Source organism: Diabrotica virgifera, chromosome 7 (assembly GCF_917563875.1).
Source record: "Diabrotica virgifera virgifera chromosome 7, PGI_DIABVI_V3a".
Taxonomy (NCBI): domain Eukaryota; kingdom Metazoa; phylum Arthropoda; class Insecta; order Coleoptera; family Chrysomelidae; genus Diabrotica; species Diabrotica virgifera.
Window position 1 is genome coordinate 121214777 of NC_065449.1, and position 20698 is coordinate 121235474.

Sequence of the window (20698 nt, forward strand, 5' to 3'; positions counted from 1 at the left end):
TTGTGTTACCTGTTAATCATCAAGAACAAGCTGTAACTTTGGTCAGTAAGAGATTTTTTACTTAATAATCTTCTAACTTAAACACATTCAGTGTCAAATTGTCAATAGTTTTTCACTGTTGCTATCCCGTCCCAACGGACGCCAACGGTTAGGCCACCAGTATAGCAGTGATGTATCCAAGGTTATCACGTATTTCCAGACATCCAAAGCGTTAATATAAACAAATTCAAGTTACTTTTGAGTACATGAGTAACAATTTAAATCAATGTTCTCTCACTGTTAGCAACACCATGTTTGGACCCAATCCTTCCAATAATCTTACTAGTTCATATGCATCTGCTACTATGACTAAACAGCGTCCGAAGTATCCCAAGAAGACCGAAGCAATTTTAATTCATGCAGAACCAAATTTACTGCTACTCGACTATGTCAAGGCCATAGGTAATATTGTTAATCCAAAAAACACCTGCTTTGCCTCAAGAGTTACCAATAACAGAATCTGTATCTACCTCACAAATTCTGAACTCGTTGATCAAATTATAACTGAACATCCAACAATTAAAATAAATACAGTTGAACTACCAGTTCGGAGACTAGTAACCCCAGCTAAAAGGCTTATAATCTCCAGCGTTTGTCCATCAATCCCACACGATATCATAGAAAAACATCTCAAGGATCTAGGTCTACAACAACTCGCGTCACCAGTATCATATCTCAAAGCTGAAATCCCCGGTGATGTATTTACTCATATTGTGAGTTTTAGAAGACAAGTATATGTCACTCCATCCACAGAAAACTAATTCAGCAATTCACACTATCCAAAATCTTTTTCAAGAAAATCCAGACTCATTTTCCCTTCCTGTTGAAAATTTCCTAGCCTTCCTTGAAAATACATTCGGCAGTGATAACCCCTTGCACGAAGCACAGGAGTTCACACAAAATGTCCAGGCACTCCTTGACGATATGTCAAAAATATACCCCTTACTTGAAGACAGGACAGCGAAAAATAGATTAACAAGAGTCTCTAAGAAAATTAAAAAACAGTTAAATATAGACAACACAGAAATAGAAAGTACAGCATCTCAATCAACCAATAATGATAACGATTATCTCTCAGACTCTTCCTTGACCACCTAAGGCCATTACTTTCACGCTAGTTCAGTGGAATTGCGATGGGTTTTACCCTCGCATAGAACGCATACAACAGCTAATCAACAATAAAGAAACCGATATCATTATTGCTTTCAAGGAACTTATTTTAAATACTCTCATAAACGAGAGCTTACTCGTCCGATCAACTTCATAACCTAATTAGTTTCTTGAAAGACATTTTAATTATTTAACACAATATGATCTTTTGTCTTTATAATCTCTACCTGTTATTCAAAATTCAGTGATTAATAATTAATCATTATAATTAATAATTAATAATTGTTGTAATAATTAGTTGTACGTCTCTATAGTATCCAATGATTGTATATCCAATTTTTATTTCTTCATAATTTTTACCTAATGTTATTTAAGATTTAGAAATTAACTGTTATACTAATTAGTTTTAAGTCCTTATTGTATATAATTATTGTATAACCAATATTGTTTGTGTCAATGGCCATTGCTGCCGAGACACATAAATTTAAATAAAAAAAAAATAATCGATTACTGCCATCGAACACTTACATTTAATCTCGGTTAATTTGATTAATAATCGCGGCAGGTAAAGTAGAATTCTTCTTTCAGTACAATAATGTGTTACTTTACTGCCGCAAATGAGGGCAAATAAGTACAATAATGAATGACTTTAGTGATGGTTGGCGATAAAAACCATTTTTCAAATAGCGTATTCCAACACAGCAACATACGCTAGTATGACTCCCTATGTCAAGGTTTGATGGAAATATTAGGAAGATACGAAAAAAAATACAATGAGCTCAAAGTCAAGATCAGAAAAATGTGTTGGTTATAGACTAGGAGCCAGTATAGGTAAAATTTGCTAATCATTTTAGGCACGATAAGACCCATTTCTACTTAAAATAGTTGTAGCACAACAAATTAAACAATCATAAAAATATACTTAAACATTGTTATTAGGTCATAGGCCTGATTCACTAAATATACATTGTGCTACGTAACTTTTCGGAATGCCCCGATAAGCGGCGGGTGTGATTTCCTCACCAAAATTATTTTTTGCCTGCGTTTGGAAGGGTATGTCTTAATCCTACAGGTATTTTCCTCACCAAAACTGAAATGGTTGTTTCAGGTAGATTTTATTAAAGGCATAAAGGGAATTATTTATCTACTATAAAATTACAGAAGGTACTTATAATAATTAATTAATTAATTATAGTATTTTATTTTTAGTCATAATTGGAATTTTGACAAAAATGGCATGTTTAATAGAAAGTAATCGCGGTAAACCTTTACTGCTATTTGAAAATTTTATTTGTTATAAGGTGAAAGTTTTAAAAAGTAAAGAAGTTTTCTGGAGGTAATAAAACAACTTGTAGTGCGAAAATGGTTTACTATTGGGGCAAATTTTACAATGACTAGAAGTAGCCTACTTATAACATAATCATGAACCAGATCGTCAGAAAATAGCTCTTTAAACATAAAGCCGAAGAGAATATACTGAAAAACCATCAAAAATTATTTGCCAAGAGCTTGCAGCTAATTTGCCTGAAACAATTACTACGATTGATGTCAGTTAGATAAGAAAAAATATATATTATACATTATCGACGAAAAATGATGCCTGGTCGACTTCCTTCCAATATTGATGAGGTTCAAGAATTTGTGAAGAGCTGTGCTCAAAAAACAACCAAGGGGGAAAATTTTCTCTTTATAGACTGTGCCAAAACTAAGATAACTGTATTTAGTTGTGAAACAAATATAAGACTTTTAGCCACATTGAATTTTATACAGAGAGGGGCAAAATTGTGGAATACATTCATTTTCCCTAAAATGGACAATTTTGGAAAATAATCCCGAAACTGGTCGATTTTTATTTTTAAATTACAATTTTTTGGCATATCTCTATTTCATAATAGTGACGTCATCCATCTGAGCGTAATGACGTAGGTACCTAATCGATGATTCTTTTTAAATGCGAACAGGGGACGTTTAGTAGTTCATTTGAAAGGATGTTTAATTTTCTATTCAGTAATATAAACATTAAAATCAATATTTATACTAATACGAAAAGTAATTTTTGAATTAAGTTAAGTAATTGACGCAAAAAGAAGAATGTATGTAGTTTATTTAACTCTAAATACATTGTACTGCTGTCAGAAAGTAAAAAAATGTTTATTTTACAAATAAACATTTCTTTTCACTTGTTAAAATTAAATCTCAAACAGCCTCCCCTCCTGTCTCTTGGCAGTTTGAACCTTTAAGATAAGCGAAAAGCAATGTTTATTTACGAAACAAACATTTTTTTTTCTATTTTATGGCAGCAATATAATGTATTTTGAGTTAAATAAATTAAATACATTCTTCTTTTTTCGTCCAATAATTTAATATAATATTTAATATTAATAAATACTAATATAAATAATCTTTTGTTACAGATCGCCAGGGGCTGGAGGAAGCTACGTGGGGGACGTCAACGTCTCTGCCATTTTGGATTCCTTCAGCGTTAGTTACGATAAAAGAGTAAGACCGAATTACGGAGGTGAGTGTTACTGCACGGAAACGATTTTTTGTTAACTTTTGTTTCATTATACACGAACGGTCGTCCAGTTTCTTAAAAAGCTAAATTTCAAGAAATTTTTATATCATCGATTATGTAAACTATGTAACTAATTATGGGACATATACCTAAATAATATGTTTACCATGAGATAATCCACTTTAGAGTTTATCTATATTTGGCAACATCACAGCTTAGAGATCTTCATAAATTTCTTGGATTTGGCAACGCTCCCGAATCTTACCAGTGTCGTCGCGAACGCGTGGAAACTGGGCGGCCGCCTTCCCTTGCGCAAGCCGCGTTGCCGCCAGGGTGGGGCCAAATCGATGCTCGGGAAGGGTCGCTAGGCAACGGCCGTTATTTCTGTTTTGCTTCAGACCGCCAACAGCGTCTCCTCTGGTGCTATTTACCGTCTCCGTTTCGCGGATTCTCCATCAAGCCGCCGTTCACTGGACCTAAGGTTTCTCACAGCCACCCGCGATTTTGCAATTTTACATCGTCACCTAGCGTTTTGCTCAGTCGAGATATGATTTGTTTAGATGCAGTGCCGGGTTGACAAAAGGGTGATAGTAAAGTCAGTTTGTCCCTTTTCCATTAATTTTGTGTAAATGTTCTTATAACATAAACTTCCAACTAATATATCTGAGAAAAATGTCTATGAATGACTAGTCATAATTTTTTCATATATAGAAAATTGGACAAACTTTATTTTAAACATATTTAAATAATAATATTTATATTCAAAACCAGATAAAATATAGATCTTCTTTCATTATATGATCACACAACCTTGCGGAATACTCGATAAAAAACACTTAAACGATATTAGGGACATTAATATTTGGCAGACTATATTTTCAAATCACTATAACGGACAAAAATATGATACATTCTACTAAACAAGAATTAGATAATGTAATACAAAATAAAAGTTATTAATAGCAAAGTAACGCAATAAGTATAGGAAAAGATAATTGTTAAGACAGATCAAATTCTTTAACTTCCCATTTTGTATTAACAATACATATTATTTAACTTTAACCCGATCAAAATTATTTTCCTCAATGTATTTATCAGAAATTAATTTCTATCACGTTTTGTATTTTATTTGCGTCAAAGTTTTAATCGATAAATGACGTCAGAAAAGTGTAAAATTATTTTTAGACGAAATCTCATCATGCTACACAGTAATGCATGACAAACCATCATTAGTCCCTACTTCTTATGTAACATTAGAAATATTGATAATATGTATATTATAAAAATAATACAGTAAAATGTAGAGTTGTGCCAATGGATCTTTGCACAAACGTAATAATTATTGATTTGCAAACAAGTTAAAAATCAAGATATCAAGTAAAACGTACGTCGGCATGTACTGTCAATGTAATTATTAGGAAATGGCTATTATCTCGGTGGAAGTATTTTATAAAGTTAAATTATAAAAAATTAAAAATTACAAAATGTTAGGTACTTCTCACATTAGCTTAAAAATAAATAATTACCTGAAGCAATCAAATAAGAGAGCCACAGTTAGGCATTCTAAAAATTATGTTAGAAAATAAAAATGACAATGAAATGTACAAAGTTTAAGTCACATGAAAAACCACTTTAAACACAACAAATGCACCAATGTCACTGAAAATGATAAACGTCAAAATTATTAGTAAATAATGTAAGTATCAACATGCCGTATCGCTTATACTTGTTCAACTTTTTGTAGTTTCTATAAACAAGCGGCTTAATTTAGCGTTAATTGTTTCTAAAAGTAAAATAGGTTCCTACATAGTATAAAAAGTACTTCGTAAATACCTTCATGTATGTGCCAAGATCCGTTGCAACAACTGTAATGCGCATCAATAGGGTAGAATTTCTCACTTTTGACAATAATTTAATAGAAATTAAAGCGTACTCTTCGGCATTTAATTTGATAAATAAATTGGTTTTAGACGCAATTATATTTGATACCGTTATTTACAGTACTGTACTATGATACAAGGATTTTTGTTACAAAATCGTATTCATATAATGAATTTGCCATATTTAAATAGCGTATCCTTATTATGTTGGTGACTGACTCTATTATAGATGACCGTACAATTTTAAGTAGTCCATTTTACTTTTATATCTGTGACGTGTGCTGCTTGCTTCTTTGTTCTGTTGATTTTAGCTATGTCTAACTTAATAATACGTTTCCCTTACTTTCCTCTATTTTCCATCGTTCTAGTTTCTCTTTATATCCCCGTTTTTAATTCCAATATTATCTTGAATATTAGATTATTAGTGAACTTTTTGTTATGCATTGAGAACTATATCAAACATTCGATACAAGTTTTATCACATCATAATAAAATAAATTCATAATTAAACAGTCAGGACCTCGATTTTTGACCCTTCGCTTCGTTATCGATCATTCGCTATCTATATACTAAACAGATACATAGCGAATACGTTCGATAACGAGGCGAAGGGTCAAAAATCGAGGTCCAGGGCCTCGATTTTTGACACTTCGCTTCGTTATCGAACGTATTCGTTACATATACTAAACAGATACGAAGCGAATACGTTCGATAACGAAGCGAAGAGTCAAAAATCGAGGCCCAGGTTTTTAGATTGAAATACATACTTCATCAGACCTGTGATGCTATAGATAAACGGTTTAATGTATAACTAAAATTCTTCTATCTAGCGACGAGCAATGTGTACCTACACATTTTAGAGCTAAAATCACAAGAAATAATAATTAATATTACACTTGCATCCGATTTCATTTTGAAATCAAATGTGAATGTGAGTTCAAATCCTGGCCAGGTGAACGAAAAAAAGGCGAAACAGCAGTTTAAAATTCTATATGAATCTGCGGCTTAGACTGGAATACACTGGCGTCTAATCGGCATATAGGGGAGCAGTACGGCAAGGAATAAGGGCTTGCGGCTCAGTGATACTCATCCATAAATCCCTACCGGAAGGTTGTTGACACCTAAATACCGGTGTGTATATATACCTTCATACTTGTTTAATTTTATACCTTCTATGTCTGGCGAATTTGGGATATGGTTCTTCAGCCTGTGACTCCAAAATTCTGTCTCAATGTCCTCTTGTGACCTTCGAACTATCAGAGGAAGTTTGGAGGAACAGTGGCCTAAGCCACAAATTGAGCATGTTTAGATTAATATATCAATAAAAGCAGCAACATTAAATCTTCGGATTCACACGGGTCTACACAACCTACCTCTATATTTGGCTAAATGGCGCTACATAATTTGTACTTCTGTAAAAGCTCATATAAAACTAAAGATTCAAAACATGAACATTGTGTTATCGAATTTAACTTTATGTCGGTTTGTGATTCTTTACTTACGGTAACCTACACGTCATACAAAAAATACTTTCATGATAATTTGGTATAAATGCTAAACTAAGTATAATATATCCATAATAATTTAAACAAAATGATCACTTAAAAATATTACTACAGAAAAATTTAATTTTTACATTTAGGTCTATGTACAGCTGCGGCCATTGAATAGTTTACACTCTTACATATCTAGTCGCCGGTTTTTACTTTATCGTACGACATACGTAGTATGATAGATAAAGTTATAGGATCGTGCAAAAAAAATTTCAGATTTCACTTTCTCTTGACGTTTTGAGTCGCCCTAAGTCTAAAAAGCAAATAAAAAAATATGTCGGAAGTATATACGTGTGTATGTATATACGTACATATGTCGCCACCGCTCAGCAAAAACTACTGAACCGATTTGGATGACATTCGGTATGAGTAAGTTTAAAAGAATTTTGTCGAGAAACTAAGCTTTTAAAATAACTATCTCAAAGGGGTGCCGAAATAGGAGGGTTATTTAAGGTCCACTTTTGCAAATTTTGACCGAAACGAATGAAACTTAATGCAAAGTTAGCTCATCGATAGGTGACTAGAAATACGGAATTTGACATTTCCAAATTCAAAATGGCGGCCAATATGGCCGACAGCCCACGCAGAACATTTCCTTACCTATCTAAAAACTTATTTAAGATAAGTTTAATTTGAAATTTATAATGTGAAATATACCAATACCTTTTGTCGTGCTTCATAAGGCCTTTAAAACGAGCATGGTTATATGTCGATTACATTCAAACTAATCGAGGTACGGTGCAAAAAAAAATTATGACTAATATATTTTCAAGAAAAAATGAGAAGTATATTTATCCCATCATCCACCAGAATTTAAATTCATCGTTTTTCTTCTACAATACCTTTTATTATAGTGTTTTTACACCTATGTTCAAAAAGTTGGACGGGTTTAAAATGAATGGTTTTTGAAAAAAATAAGATCAAATTATAGAGCGCATTTTTAAATATTCTTAAGACTTCCTTTTTCTTCATATAATTCGAAAATGATAAAAGACACGAAAAAAGGTTACCAAACAAAAATGTAGGGTTTCTTTAGATATATTTTTTTAGTTTATCATTACTGCATCTCTTATCGTTTTCAAGTTACATGGAGAAAAAAGAAGAAATTTAAGAAAATTTAAAAATGACTTGATTTAATATTTTGCAAAAACCGTTCATTTTAAACTCGTTCAACTTTTTGATGATATAAATAACACTATAATAGAAGGTATTATAGAAGAAATCGATGCATTTAAGTTGTGGTGAATAAGGGGTTATATACGTTAAATATACTTCTCATTTTTTCCTAAAATGCATTAATCATCAATTTTTTTCTAGCATATATCGCTTAGTTTGAGTGTAATCGACATTCAATACTCCTCATTTTAAAGATCTTTCCAAGCACTGCAAAAGGTACTAATAATGAAGGATGAGTTTTAAATTAAAAAAATTATTATAGTTAACTAAAAAAATTGTCTGGCTAATTGGTCTTTACCCAAGCCATCGAAATAGAAAAAACAACTTATCTTGTTGCTCCGTGGAAATCCCCCTTGAACCCTCTTGCACCCTACCGTGCTATAGAGTGAAAATGGTCCCATCTTTGTTGGATTTTCGATATGCACATATGGCTCACTTTCAAATTTGCGGCAATTTGTCTTACTGACCAACCTTCTTCGAGTTTGGTAATTGATTTTGTTTTGTGCGTGCCATTCAAATGCATTTTAGGCATCGTACGATATCTAGAATGTATTTGAATGCGCGAAATTTTGATTTGCACTTTGATATTTAGCAAATCGGCACGACACTGCGATTTGACAGTATTATAATCTAAAATTAAAGGTGTAAAAAGTTCAGTGACCGCAGCTGTACCTTTCCGAATATGAATATTTTATTCCTATTAACTACTACGATTATGTAAAAAATTTGAATCACTACCGTAATATACTAACAACATTTACATCTTCATACCTACATTTTGAAAGTAAAATTAATTCCGAATCAATAAATGTTCAAGGGGACGCCTACAGGAATTAAATCACTGACGTATTTACCTTAATCTGGATATAATTTAGCGTTGGTAAATTTTGTTTTAATTTAGCATAACGGATGAAATAACAAAAGGTCAAAATTCTCATTTGCGTTTATAACTTTGACGTTATACAATTTTCTAAAGTTCAAATAATTCACCTGAATGACAAAATGACTTTGGCTCATTTCTTAATATCATTTTTAGCAAAATATTTTTGACTGTTTTATGAAGGTAAGAGATATAAATATGTATTAATTTAAAAATGCAGGTACAATATATTTATATAATATATATGCGTTTTACCTCAAGGTACAATAAAATGGATCTTGTGGGAACCAATTATTGTGCTTTTCATAGATTACTGTCATCTAACTGGACAAATCAATCCGGCACTGTAAAATGTTCTCGGTGTTACTACTCCCCTGAGGTATGGCAGCCTCTCTTCGCTGTTTTATGAACATAGTTTTGATCAGATAGTCGAGTCGGGGATTTTAACAAGCCTTCCGTTTCCATGGAAGCAAAATCGAAAGGATTTAAATAAAAATATATATATATATATATTATATATACAGGGTGAGTCATGAGGAACTGTACATACTCCTACCTCGGATGGAGGCCCCTATGGGGAATAACAAATGACCATTAAAAAGTGTCTGCTCCCATTGTTTCATAATATACATGGCGAGTTTCGCATTTTGACAGAAATTTTTATTCGTCATAATTTTTGAACAGTCAGATCGATGTGTCTTTTATTTTGGTCAATCGTTACGCTATTACCACCTAATCAACTGATTTATTCAAACTAGAAAAAAATCAGGTCCGGCTTTAAAAAAATTAGTTATATACGCTTTTTGAAAACTCTAATATGAATTTTACAAATTAGACAAATAGGCAATTAAAATGGCATATTTATTTTTTACCGCACACGATTGCTTAATTTTTTATAAAAAAATCAAATTTGACTATGAATTAAAAGTTTGGTAAAGTGAACCATAGATTTAACAAAATTAACTTTTATTACCAAGATTAATTTTTTTTGAACAAATATTTAATTTATATTACCACCCAATCAACTGATTTATTCAAACTAGAACAAAAACAGGCCTGGATTTAAAAAATAAGTTCGTTTTGGTCTTAGAAAAAATTTCACCCTGTATACGCTTTTTGAAAACTCTCATACGAATTTTACAAATGAGACAAATAGGCAATTAAAATGACATATTTATTTTTTCCCCACACGATTACTTAACTTTTTATTAAAAAAATCAAATTTGACTATGAATAATTAAAAGTTTGGTAAAGTGAACCATAGATTTAAAAAAACTTACTTTTATTACAAAAATGAATTTTTTTTTCAACAAATATTTAATTTATGTTACCACCCAATCAACTGGTTTATTCAAACTTGAAAAAAATCAGGCCCGGAGTTAAAAAAATAGTTCGTTTGGGTCTTAGAAAAAATTTCACCCTGTATACGTTTTTTAGAAACTCTAATATGAATTTTACAAATAAGACAAATAGACAATTAAAATGGCATACTTTTTTCCCCACACGATTACTTAATTTTTTATTAAAAAATCAAATTTGACTCTGCATAAAAAGTTTGGCAAAGTTTTTGCATATATTTAAAAAAATTAACTTTTTTTACAAAAATTAATTTACAAAAATAACGTTTTTCTTACAATTAAAAGTTTTAACATTTTTTTTTCTATGACACGTCTAGATCTAAAACTGCCCATAACACTTCTTTTGGACTTTATAGTTTAACATTCATAGACGTGATCAAATAGATCAATTTTAAATTTTTTCACTTAATTTTTGCGATTTAACTTTGCAATTCACGAATCTGCACCTTTTATTTTTAAAAATTCATAACTTTTACGAGAAGAAGACTGAAAGTCTACAACAATTTTCGTAGTCTTCACAATGGTAAGAGATATGTGCTGTAAAAATTTCAGAAAAAAAATATTAAAATGGAACAGAGTTGTAGACAGTTAAACCGTGATTTCATTTTTTTTTTCATTTTTAGGTTAAAATTCCGACTTTGACCATCGCACACATCTTATGGAAAATATAATGTCACTCAAATTCAATAAAATTTATACGATTAGATTCGTTTTAATATAACGATCAATTCTTATCATTGCGCCAACTCTTAATTATGATTAATTACGGCACAAATTGCAATTAAAGTTTATCGAAATCACATTTTTGGAGTCCATAAAATGTTAGTTTACAATCATTATTGCTCTGAGTGCTATTCATAACAGCTTAAATCCCGCTGGGCCTAAGCGGATTAGTGAAACTAATCCGCTGATTTATGGAGTACCGAAAATCTGGGTATTTTAAAATATTTTTTCTCTCTCTAGCTTATGTACCTACCCATTTGATTTCAGATTTATTTATATCAATTTCTGCTCTTATTTTTGAAAATAGAGAGTTGGCGCAATGATAAGATTTGATCGTTAATTTAAAACGAATCTATTGGTATAAATTTTATTGAATTTGAGTGACATTATATTTTTCATAAGATGTGTGCGATGTCCTTTGTTTTTTTAATAAAAAATTAAGTAATCGTGTGCGGAAAAAAATAAATATGCCATTTTAATTGCCTATTTGTCTAATTTGTAAAATTCATATTAGAGTTTTCAAAAAGCGTATACAGGGTGAAATTTTTTCTAAGACCAAAACGAACTAATTTTTTAAATCCGGGCCTGATTTTTTTCTAGTTTGAATAAATCAGTTGATTGGATGGTAACATAAATTAAATATTTGTTCAAAAAAAATTAATTTTTGTAATAAAAGTTAATTTTTTTAAATCTATGGTTGACTTTACCAAACTTTTAATTCATAGTCAAATTTAATTTTTTTATAAAAAATTAAGGAATCGTGTGCGGAAAAAAATAAATATGCCATTTTAATTGCCTATTTGTCTAATTTGTAAAATTTATATTAGAGTTTTCAAAAAGCGTATACAGGGTGAAATTTTTTCTAAGACGCAAACGAACTAATTTTTTAAAGCCGGACCTGATTTTTTTCTAGTTTGAATAAATCAGTTGATTAGGTGGTAATAGTGTAACGATTGGCCAAAATAAGAGACACATCGATCTGACCGTTCAAAAATTATGACGAATACAAATTTATGTCAAAATGCGAAACTCGCCCTGTATATTATTAAACAATGGGAGCAGACACTTTTTAATGGTCATTTGTTATTCCCCATAGGAGCCTCTATACGAGGTAGGAGTATGTACGGTTCCTCATGACTCACCCTGTATATTATATGAATACTCTTTTATTGTGACTATTAAAACTCTAATTAAAAAAAAGGAAATGTATTATATCTAGCCGCTAATAAGCTTCTATGTTTGGTTTGATTACAAAAAAAAATAAATTATTATTTTTCTCTTCTGTTTATTTCTAACAGAAAAAATTTTTGGGCTAAACTGAACTGAACATTGAATATTAATAATACAAATTTTATTGTAATATTATTTATTTATATAAAAGATAGAAATACGCGATACTGTCGCGAACTGTCGACGAGAACTGTAAGACGAGAAAAACGTCACTGTCCGAGGCACAAAGGAAATAAGCGATGCCATAGAAAAAGTCTACATCAAACTTACTCGGTAAAACCACCACCGCAACAACAACGTATTGAACGAATTATATATAATATATAAAACCGATTCAGAAGAAACACCAGACATAACCGACTCTGAGAAAAGAATGGCCCTAAAGCAAGTAAAAACTAATAAATGTCCAGGACAGACTAACAAGTGGACACAAACAATCCTTGAGTGGAGACCAAGGAGGACGACTAGAAGCATGGAAGATCTCAAAGAGATGAATAGATTAGAATAGACATTAGAGCAGTAGCAGGCAAACAGTGTATTAGATTTATGCAAGCTAAAGAAATATGGAAGAAATTGAAAGAGAACTACAGTCAGCAGTGGATGGAAAATGGTGGACGAAGAACAATAAGAAGACATCAATTAAGTATTGTTTATTTAAGACATATTTAAGTAAAGTTTTTGGACTTTATTTAATTTAAATACAATCGACCTCACTTATGTGTCAGAAATGTGGGCGGTGACAAAAAGTGATAAAGAACGGTTAGGCTGTTTTGAACGTAAAATCCATATTTACAAAGGCCTGCAGGAAAACAGATTATGGCGTAGAAGCTGTAATTTAGAGCATTACCGCCTTTACAGTTATCCTAGTATTGGAAGGTCCATCAAAATAAACAGGCTGGGGTGGCTAGAATACCTAGAGAAAATGAACTAGATGGAGCCGTCGAAAAACATTTATAACCAAAGACCGGATGAAGTGAGGCGAAGAGGCAGACCCATAACACGATTTAAGGACCAGGTGGAAGACGACTTACAAGAGTATGAAAGTCGAAAACATAATATGTCAAAATAGCATATTATGTCAAAATAGTTGGTTTTATAAAGAACGACGCAAAATACCCCTTCAATAATTCTAATATGCAGTAAACTGCAAAGTTTATATCTTCATTTCCTAAAATATATTTATTAATAAAAATTTTTATTCTTTGGATTAAGCCTTCTTTAAATTTTAAAAGGCGTTAATAAGTCCTTTCGATTATAAAAAATATCTAAAACATTGTAAAGTAAAAAATTGGAGTTGCTTCTTACTCTCGAGGTGTTTAGCAAAAAAGAACAATCGTGCTAGTCGTAATTATTCATATCGCGTACAACTTTGCTTCCGTCAGTTTAACACGTTCGCCTACCTGAAGTTTTTTTATTTTTATTAAACGTTATATTCTTTGTATACATATTCCTTCAGAATACTTATAATATTTTTGTGAGTTAAATTTTTTTTAAATTATGTATGAAACGAAACTTGGAAAGCACTTTAATCAATAGATCGCTAAACATTTTACGAAACGTATGTTTGATATGAGCGATGACAATATACATTCATCGGAAAAGTCTAAGGATATTATTAGAAAAAGACGTAATATCTTCTACTACGATTTGTAGTGATTAGTAGCATTTAGTGTACAACAAAATTTGTTGAAATTCCAAAAATATTGAGAATGCCTTTAAGTAAAATTAAACAAGAATAAAAACCGCTAAACGCCGTAAAAATGAGTGGCGCATACAATATTCCAGCTACAAAAATCTGATATGAATATTACTTGGCGCAAAAATGTATTTTCATTTTGATGCAAAATAAAATGATTGTTTTATTTTAAAAGATTTTTCCATAATATTTGCTTAATTTGAAGTAAAACGTGCCACAAAAGAGTAACTTTGATACAGTTTGAATTTTGAAACTCTTTTGTGGCGCGTTTACTTCAAATTTAGCAAATATTATGGAAAAATCTTTTAAAATAAAACTAAAATTTTATTTTGCATCAAAATGAAAATACATTTTCGCGCCACGTAATATTCATATCATTTTTACGGCGCAACTTATTTTTATGGCGTTTAGCGGTTTTTTATTCTTGTGTCAGGAGTTTTTCAAAGTTTTTTCATAAATTAAATGTATGAAGTTGAATTCAATTTTTCTTGATTACACGTTAGGCTTTATAAATAATGGTCGCTTTTGTCCCATTATCTCCCAAATGATCTAGTGTGCATCGAATTATACTAGATTTTTTCTATTCGAAATAGATTGAAAAAAAATTATTGGGATGGCCGGTTAATGAACTCGGATAGCCCGTTGCCAGATCAAATTTACCATTGTAACCATTACAACTACATAAACCATTTCTGAAATAATCGTTAATTTTATTATACTTTTGTAGCTTAATAACTTCTAAACGGCTTAACCGATTTTGATCACTAAACATGAGTTTGAAACGTATTGACAAGTAGTATCTGATGCATCTAAGTTCAAATATGATAACTGAAGCTATTACAGGAATTATTGAGCTTGAAAAACCGTTTTTCCCATAGGAAATAGATTTGACCATACTTATGAAGCCTATAACTTAAAAATTAGTATTTTTCCGGATATCAGGTATACACCTTCAGATTGATCTAGAGTCCTTCTACAAACTCTCAGTTATTGGCGCAATTCGTAGGTTGAAATTTTGAGAAATTGTCGAAAAACCAAAATTTTCAAAGTTTATTTTTTCAGTTTTTCGGTAATACTGAGCCGTGTGTATGTCTGATCCTGACGGATTAGACACCATTTGAAAGCTTAACTCAACACTATTCATTTGGTGTATTTGCGGTTCTCCTGTCTCTTCTTGAACCGAAACCGAAGATATATACACCCAAAAAATATGCCCTTTTGGAGCTACCAAGTCCTATAGCTGGCTTATGGGTGGTCAAAAGTCACAAACTACACCGGTTCTGAATCGGTCCTGACCCCCTCTTCAAACACAGAAAAAAAAATCTAGATCGGTTTAACTTTTCCAGCCACATACATACATACATAGACACATACATATCCACAAACATTTTCCCTTTTTTAAATAGAAATTGAGTCATATTTCTGAGCTCGGTAACTTTTGAATGGTATAACAGATTTTCAAAATTAAACCTACGTTGGAAAGGCATTGATCAGTACTATTAGAAGCCGCAAAGTTCGGACTCAAATTTTCGAAGTGTTTGGGAGTTTTTCCACACCCTTGGACCAAAATGGATGGTTGGTATATGAGTGGGTGAGTCTTTTCCTGAACTTTAAGATGGGAGTTGGCACAATTTTCAATTCCGTCAGATTTAGAAAATCGAAAATTTCGTGTATATTTAGTCCCGAAATCCCTTGAAACTGCAGATGATATGCCTTAGCAGTGAACCTGGGCACCAGGTTCTCCGGTGGTCACTTCTGATGATATTCGTCTTTCTTTTTCTTAGTCTTCTATCGTCCACATTTGGACATAGGTCTCTCCCATCTCCTTCCCTCGGTCTCTATCCTGAGCAACATATTTCGAATTTATTCCAGCTACTCTTTTAATACCATCAACCCATCTCATCTGTGGTCCTTAGCGACCCTAATATTCGTTTTTAGCGACCCCAAAACCCACGAGTAACAAAATCTGGCCCTTAGTACACTTATTTTGACATATTTATATACTTATGTTGAGAGTGATACAGATGGCGTTACAGTTAACTGTTTCATGACAGTGATACCAAATACCATTGACAGTCAATAGTATGTATTTGGTGATACAGACGGCGACAGAGTTGTAGACGACGAAGATAGAGATAGTCTAGTCGCAACATAAGGGGTCCTATAATATCCTCCTCTATTTATAGTATCACCTTGTAAAACATTAATTGTCATCAATGACACTGAATGTATTTTTGCGTAGCAACGAAGGGTATCTGACGTAAAACACTTGACGACGGGAAATTATCAAAAATTATCAGTAGTAATTGCACAAGAGTTCTAAAATTATTGAATTTTCCCGAGTGACACTTTTAATTTCACGAGCCGAAGGCGAGTAAAATTATGTCAAAGTGTAACGAGGGCAAACATTCTATATTAATTTTGGAGATCGAGTGCAATTTGTTGCGATTATTTCATGAATAAAACTGTTCAAAACCAAAATTTTATTGTAATTTATTTATGTAAGTACAAATTAGTACAATTAAACACACAGTTGTTATAAATATTTTACGGTTGAAAGTCATCACTTTTATAATTTTTAAAACATTAATTGTCATTAATGTCACTGAATGTATTTTTTCATAGCAACGAAGGGCATCTGACGTAATATACTTGACGACGGGAAATTATCAAAAATTATCAGTTTAATTTAGATTTCTGTAGCTTTCTATTGGTCAGAATCTCCTATGAATGAAATAATCAGTAGTAATTGCCCAAGAGCTCTAAATTTATTGAATTTTTTCCAAGTGACACTTTGACACTTTTCAAATTATGTCAAAAGTGTCACGAGGGCAAAAATTCTATATTAATTTTAGAGATCGAGTGCAATTTGTTGCGATTATTTCATGAATAAAACTGTTCAACACCAAAATTTTATTGTAATTTATTTATGTAAGTACAAATTAGTACAATTAAACACACAGTTGTTATAAATATTAATTTGACGGTTGAAAGTCATCACTTTTATAATTTTTAAAACATTAATTGTCACTAATGTCACCGAATGCATTTTTTCGTAGCAACGAAGGGCATCTGACGTAATATATTTGATGACGGGAAATTATCAAAAATTATCGATTTAATTTAGATTTATGTAGCTTTCTATTGGTCAGAATCTCCTATGAATGAAATAATCGCTGTAATTTTTATTTCGGTAGCTTTCTATTGGTCACAATCTCTATGAATGAAATAATCGGTAGTAATTACACGAGAGCTCTAAAATTATCGATTTGTATCCCGAGTGACTCTTTGACAGTTTTAGTTTCTGAACCCGAAGGGGAGTAAAATTATGTCAAAGTGTCACTAGGCCAAAACAAATCGATAATTTAAGAGCTCGAGAGTAATTCGGTAAGATTATTTCATGAATTAAACTATCTTTTAAATCATTTTAAATAATATTATATTGATATATTGGCCTGAATATTTACTAAACCTGTTTTTTTGTGTTCTCTGTTACAAGTTGTAAAACATTAATTGTCATTAATGTTACTGAATGCATTTTTGAGTAGGAACGAAGGGCATCTGACGTAAAATACTTGACGACGGGACATTATCAAAAATTATCAGTAATAATTGCACGAGAACTCTAAAATTATCGATTTGTTTCCCGAGTGACACTTTGACAGTTTTACCCTTCTTACCCTTTTTACCCTTCGGGTCGTGAAATTATGTCGAAGTGTCACGAGGGTAACAAGTCGATAATAATTTTAGAGATCGAATGTAATTCGATGAGATTATTTTATGAATAAAACTGTTTTTTAAATTATTTTAACTAATATTTTATTGATATCTTCACCTGAATATTTGCTAAACCTGTTTCTTGGTGTTCTCTGCGACAAGTTGTAAAACATTAATTGTCATTAACCCTTGCAGGACCAACCTTTTATACACCGAGGACCAAGGAGGTTCAATAAATGTCCACACGTAAATTAATCAAAAACGTGCTTCTTTATTTAAACTAATTTAAAAATAACACTTTTATATTATTCCTAAACGTTAATGGAACAGTTTAAAAATACGAATTTATAATTTACCCGGAGTTTTCGGCTTCAGTGGAATTGGCATCATCGTAGGATACAGAAACCAGAAACATTTTTGATTTCTTGCTGTGCTTACCGCATACATACTTGCATTTTGAACAAAAAAATGGTTGTTTTTCCCACTTACTGGCCTTTTTTCTTTTAGATTTTGCTAATTTGACACAAGAATGGGCGCGTTCACCAGATGCAAACGTTGGCAATCAGTTTGCGCTTTATGGTTCTGAACGACTTGCTAACGTCAAACATGTTTGGAAAGCGGTCGCCATTTTTGCAAACATAAGATATTTAAGTTGAACTTTGCAAACGTGTTGAAATATGGCGGGAATTTAAATTGTATATATTGTAAAATATATTGATAGGGGTTTTATATATAAAATAAAGGCTACTGAAGACATTCTGCTACGTTATTATCTATTAAATAAATTTTCTTTTTTCCTTTAATAAAAAAAATAAATTCAAACACGTATTTATTGAGAAAATTTATTTTAGGTTACGCTCAAACCAAGCAAGCACAATGGCAAATTTTAACCTAAACAACCAACCGTTCAGTTCGCTGTCAACAAGTTTAGAATCAAAGCGCAAACATTTGTGAATGTGTTTGCATCTGGTGAACGCAGTCAATGATATCGTGCCTTTCCATTTTGGGATGGTGTTGAAGGTATTCAAGGGGATTATTTTATAGTCCACTGAGTTTTTATAAAAGTATGAGGAAATGAATTAAATTATAGAAATGCTAATTATGTCATCTAATAGGGCAGTAGTACGCCGACAACTACTAATTATTTGAGATTTTTAGGGACAAAGGTATTTAGAAAATCGGATGTGTAATGCAATGTTGTGGATACTTTTTAACCCTCCTTGGTCCTTCTAGGCTAGGGTTAATGTCACTGAATGCTCATTTTTACGTAGTAAAGAAGGCCATATGACGTAATGCCTGACGACGGGATATTATTAAAAATTATCGCTGTAATTTTTATTTCCGAAGCTTTCTATTGGTCATAATCTCCTATGAAAAAATAATCGCTGTAATTTTTATTTCTGTAGCTTTCCTATTGGTCAGAATCTAGATGAATAAAATAATCACAGAAATTTATTTTTAAAATTTATTATGTTATAAATATATGCCTAGACATTTCCGATATATGTATTTTCTAATGTTTCATTTTAGAAATTTTTTAATAGAAATATAAAACAGTAAATTTAGTTCTTACATATAAAAAATATAATATGGACTTAGTTTACCAAATGAATGCGAAAAAATATTTAACTCTAAAAATACGTTAGGCGTGCCTTATCCCTCTCCACCATCTGTTAGTAGAGCGACGATTCCATAATTTTTATTTTGCATGTTTTGCCCCATTTATACTAAAAAGAAACTAAAACGTATAATTATATTAGTCACAAAACACAAAATATGGATATGTTATGTGTATATAGATTTTTAGATTTATTTATTATTGAGCCAGTTAGTGTTACAAATAAATTCCAATTTGGAAAAAATAAGTTTTTAGTATAAACTTTACGTTGTTTATGTTTGGTTATTGAACTGTATTATATTTATACAGTGAGCACGTAAAGGTTGGAATAAATTCATTTTCTCGAGAATGGACGATTTTGGAAAAAATCCCGAAACAGGTCAATTTTTATTTTTAAATTGCGACTTTTTGGCATATATATTATACTAGTGACGTCACCCACCTGGGCGTGATGACGTCATCTATGATTTTTTAAATGAGAATAGGGGTTGTGTAATAGCTCATTTGAAAGTGAATTCAATTATCTATTCAGTAATATAAAAATCAACATAATTATTTATGCAGAGCGTCAAAAAACAATTTTTTTTAATTAAATCAATTGGCATAAAAAGAAGAATCTCTGTAATTTATTTAACTCAAAAATGCATTTTACTGCTATCAGAAAACAGGAAATAATGTTTATTTGACAAATAAATATTGTTTTTTGCTTAAATTCAATATTAAAGCAGCCACTCACCTTCCTCTTGACAGTTTGAACATTGAATTTAAGCGAAAAGCAATGAATATTTTTCAAATAAACATTGTTTTCTGTTTTCTGAGAGCAGTAAAATGTATTTTGAATTAAATAAATTACATGCATTCTTCTTTTTATGTCAATAAATATAATTTAAAAAATTTTTTTGGACACCCTGTATAAGGAATTATGTTAACCTTTATATTACTGAATAGAGAATTGAATTAACTTTCAAATGAGCTATCACACGACCCCTATTACCATTTAAAAAATCATCGATCACGTCATCAAGCCCAGATGGGTGACGTCACTAGTATGATATATATGCCAAAAAGTCGTAATTTAAAAATAAAAGTTGACCTGTTTTGGGATTTTTTTCCAAAATGGTCCATTCTCGAGAAAATGAATTTATTCCAACCTTTACGTGCTCACTGTATATCGAAGAACCTCACGTGCGGTTTGGTTTAAAA

General features: G+C 31.4%; 1 protein-coding gene across 4 annotated transcripts in view; it reads left to right on the forward strand.

Moving 5' to 3' along the window:
- Positions 1-20698, forward strand: part of LOC114334919 (gamma-aminobutyric acid receptor subunit beta) — a 609053-nt gene that overhangs the window by 131508 nt on the left and 456847 nt on the right. For all 4 annotated transcript variants that reach the window (XM_050656321.1, XM_050656322.1, XM_050656320.1 and 1 more), the window contains exon 2: positions 3564-3667. In XM_050656321.1, coding sequence (XP_050512278.1) covers positions 3564-3667 — 104 coding nt within the window. The remainder of the gene's footprint in view (positions 1-3563; positions 3668-20698) is intronic.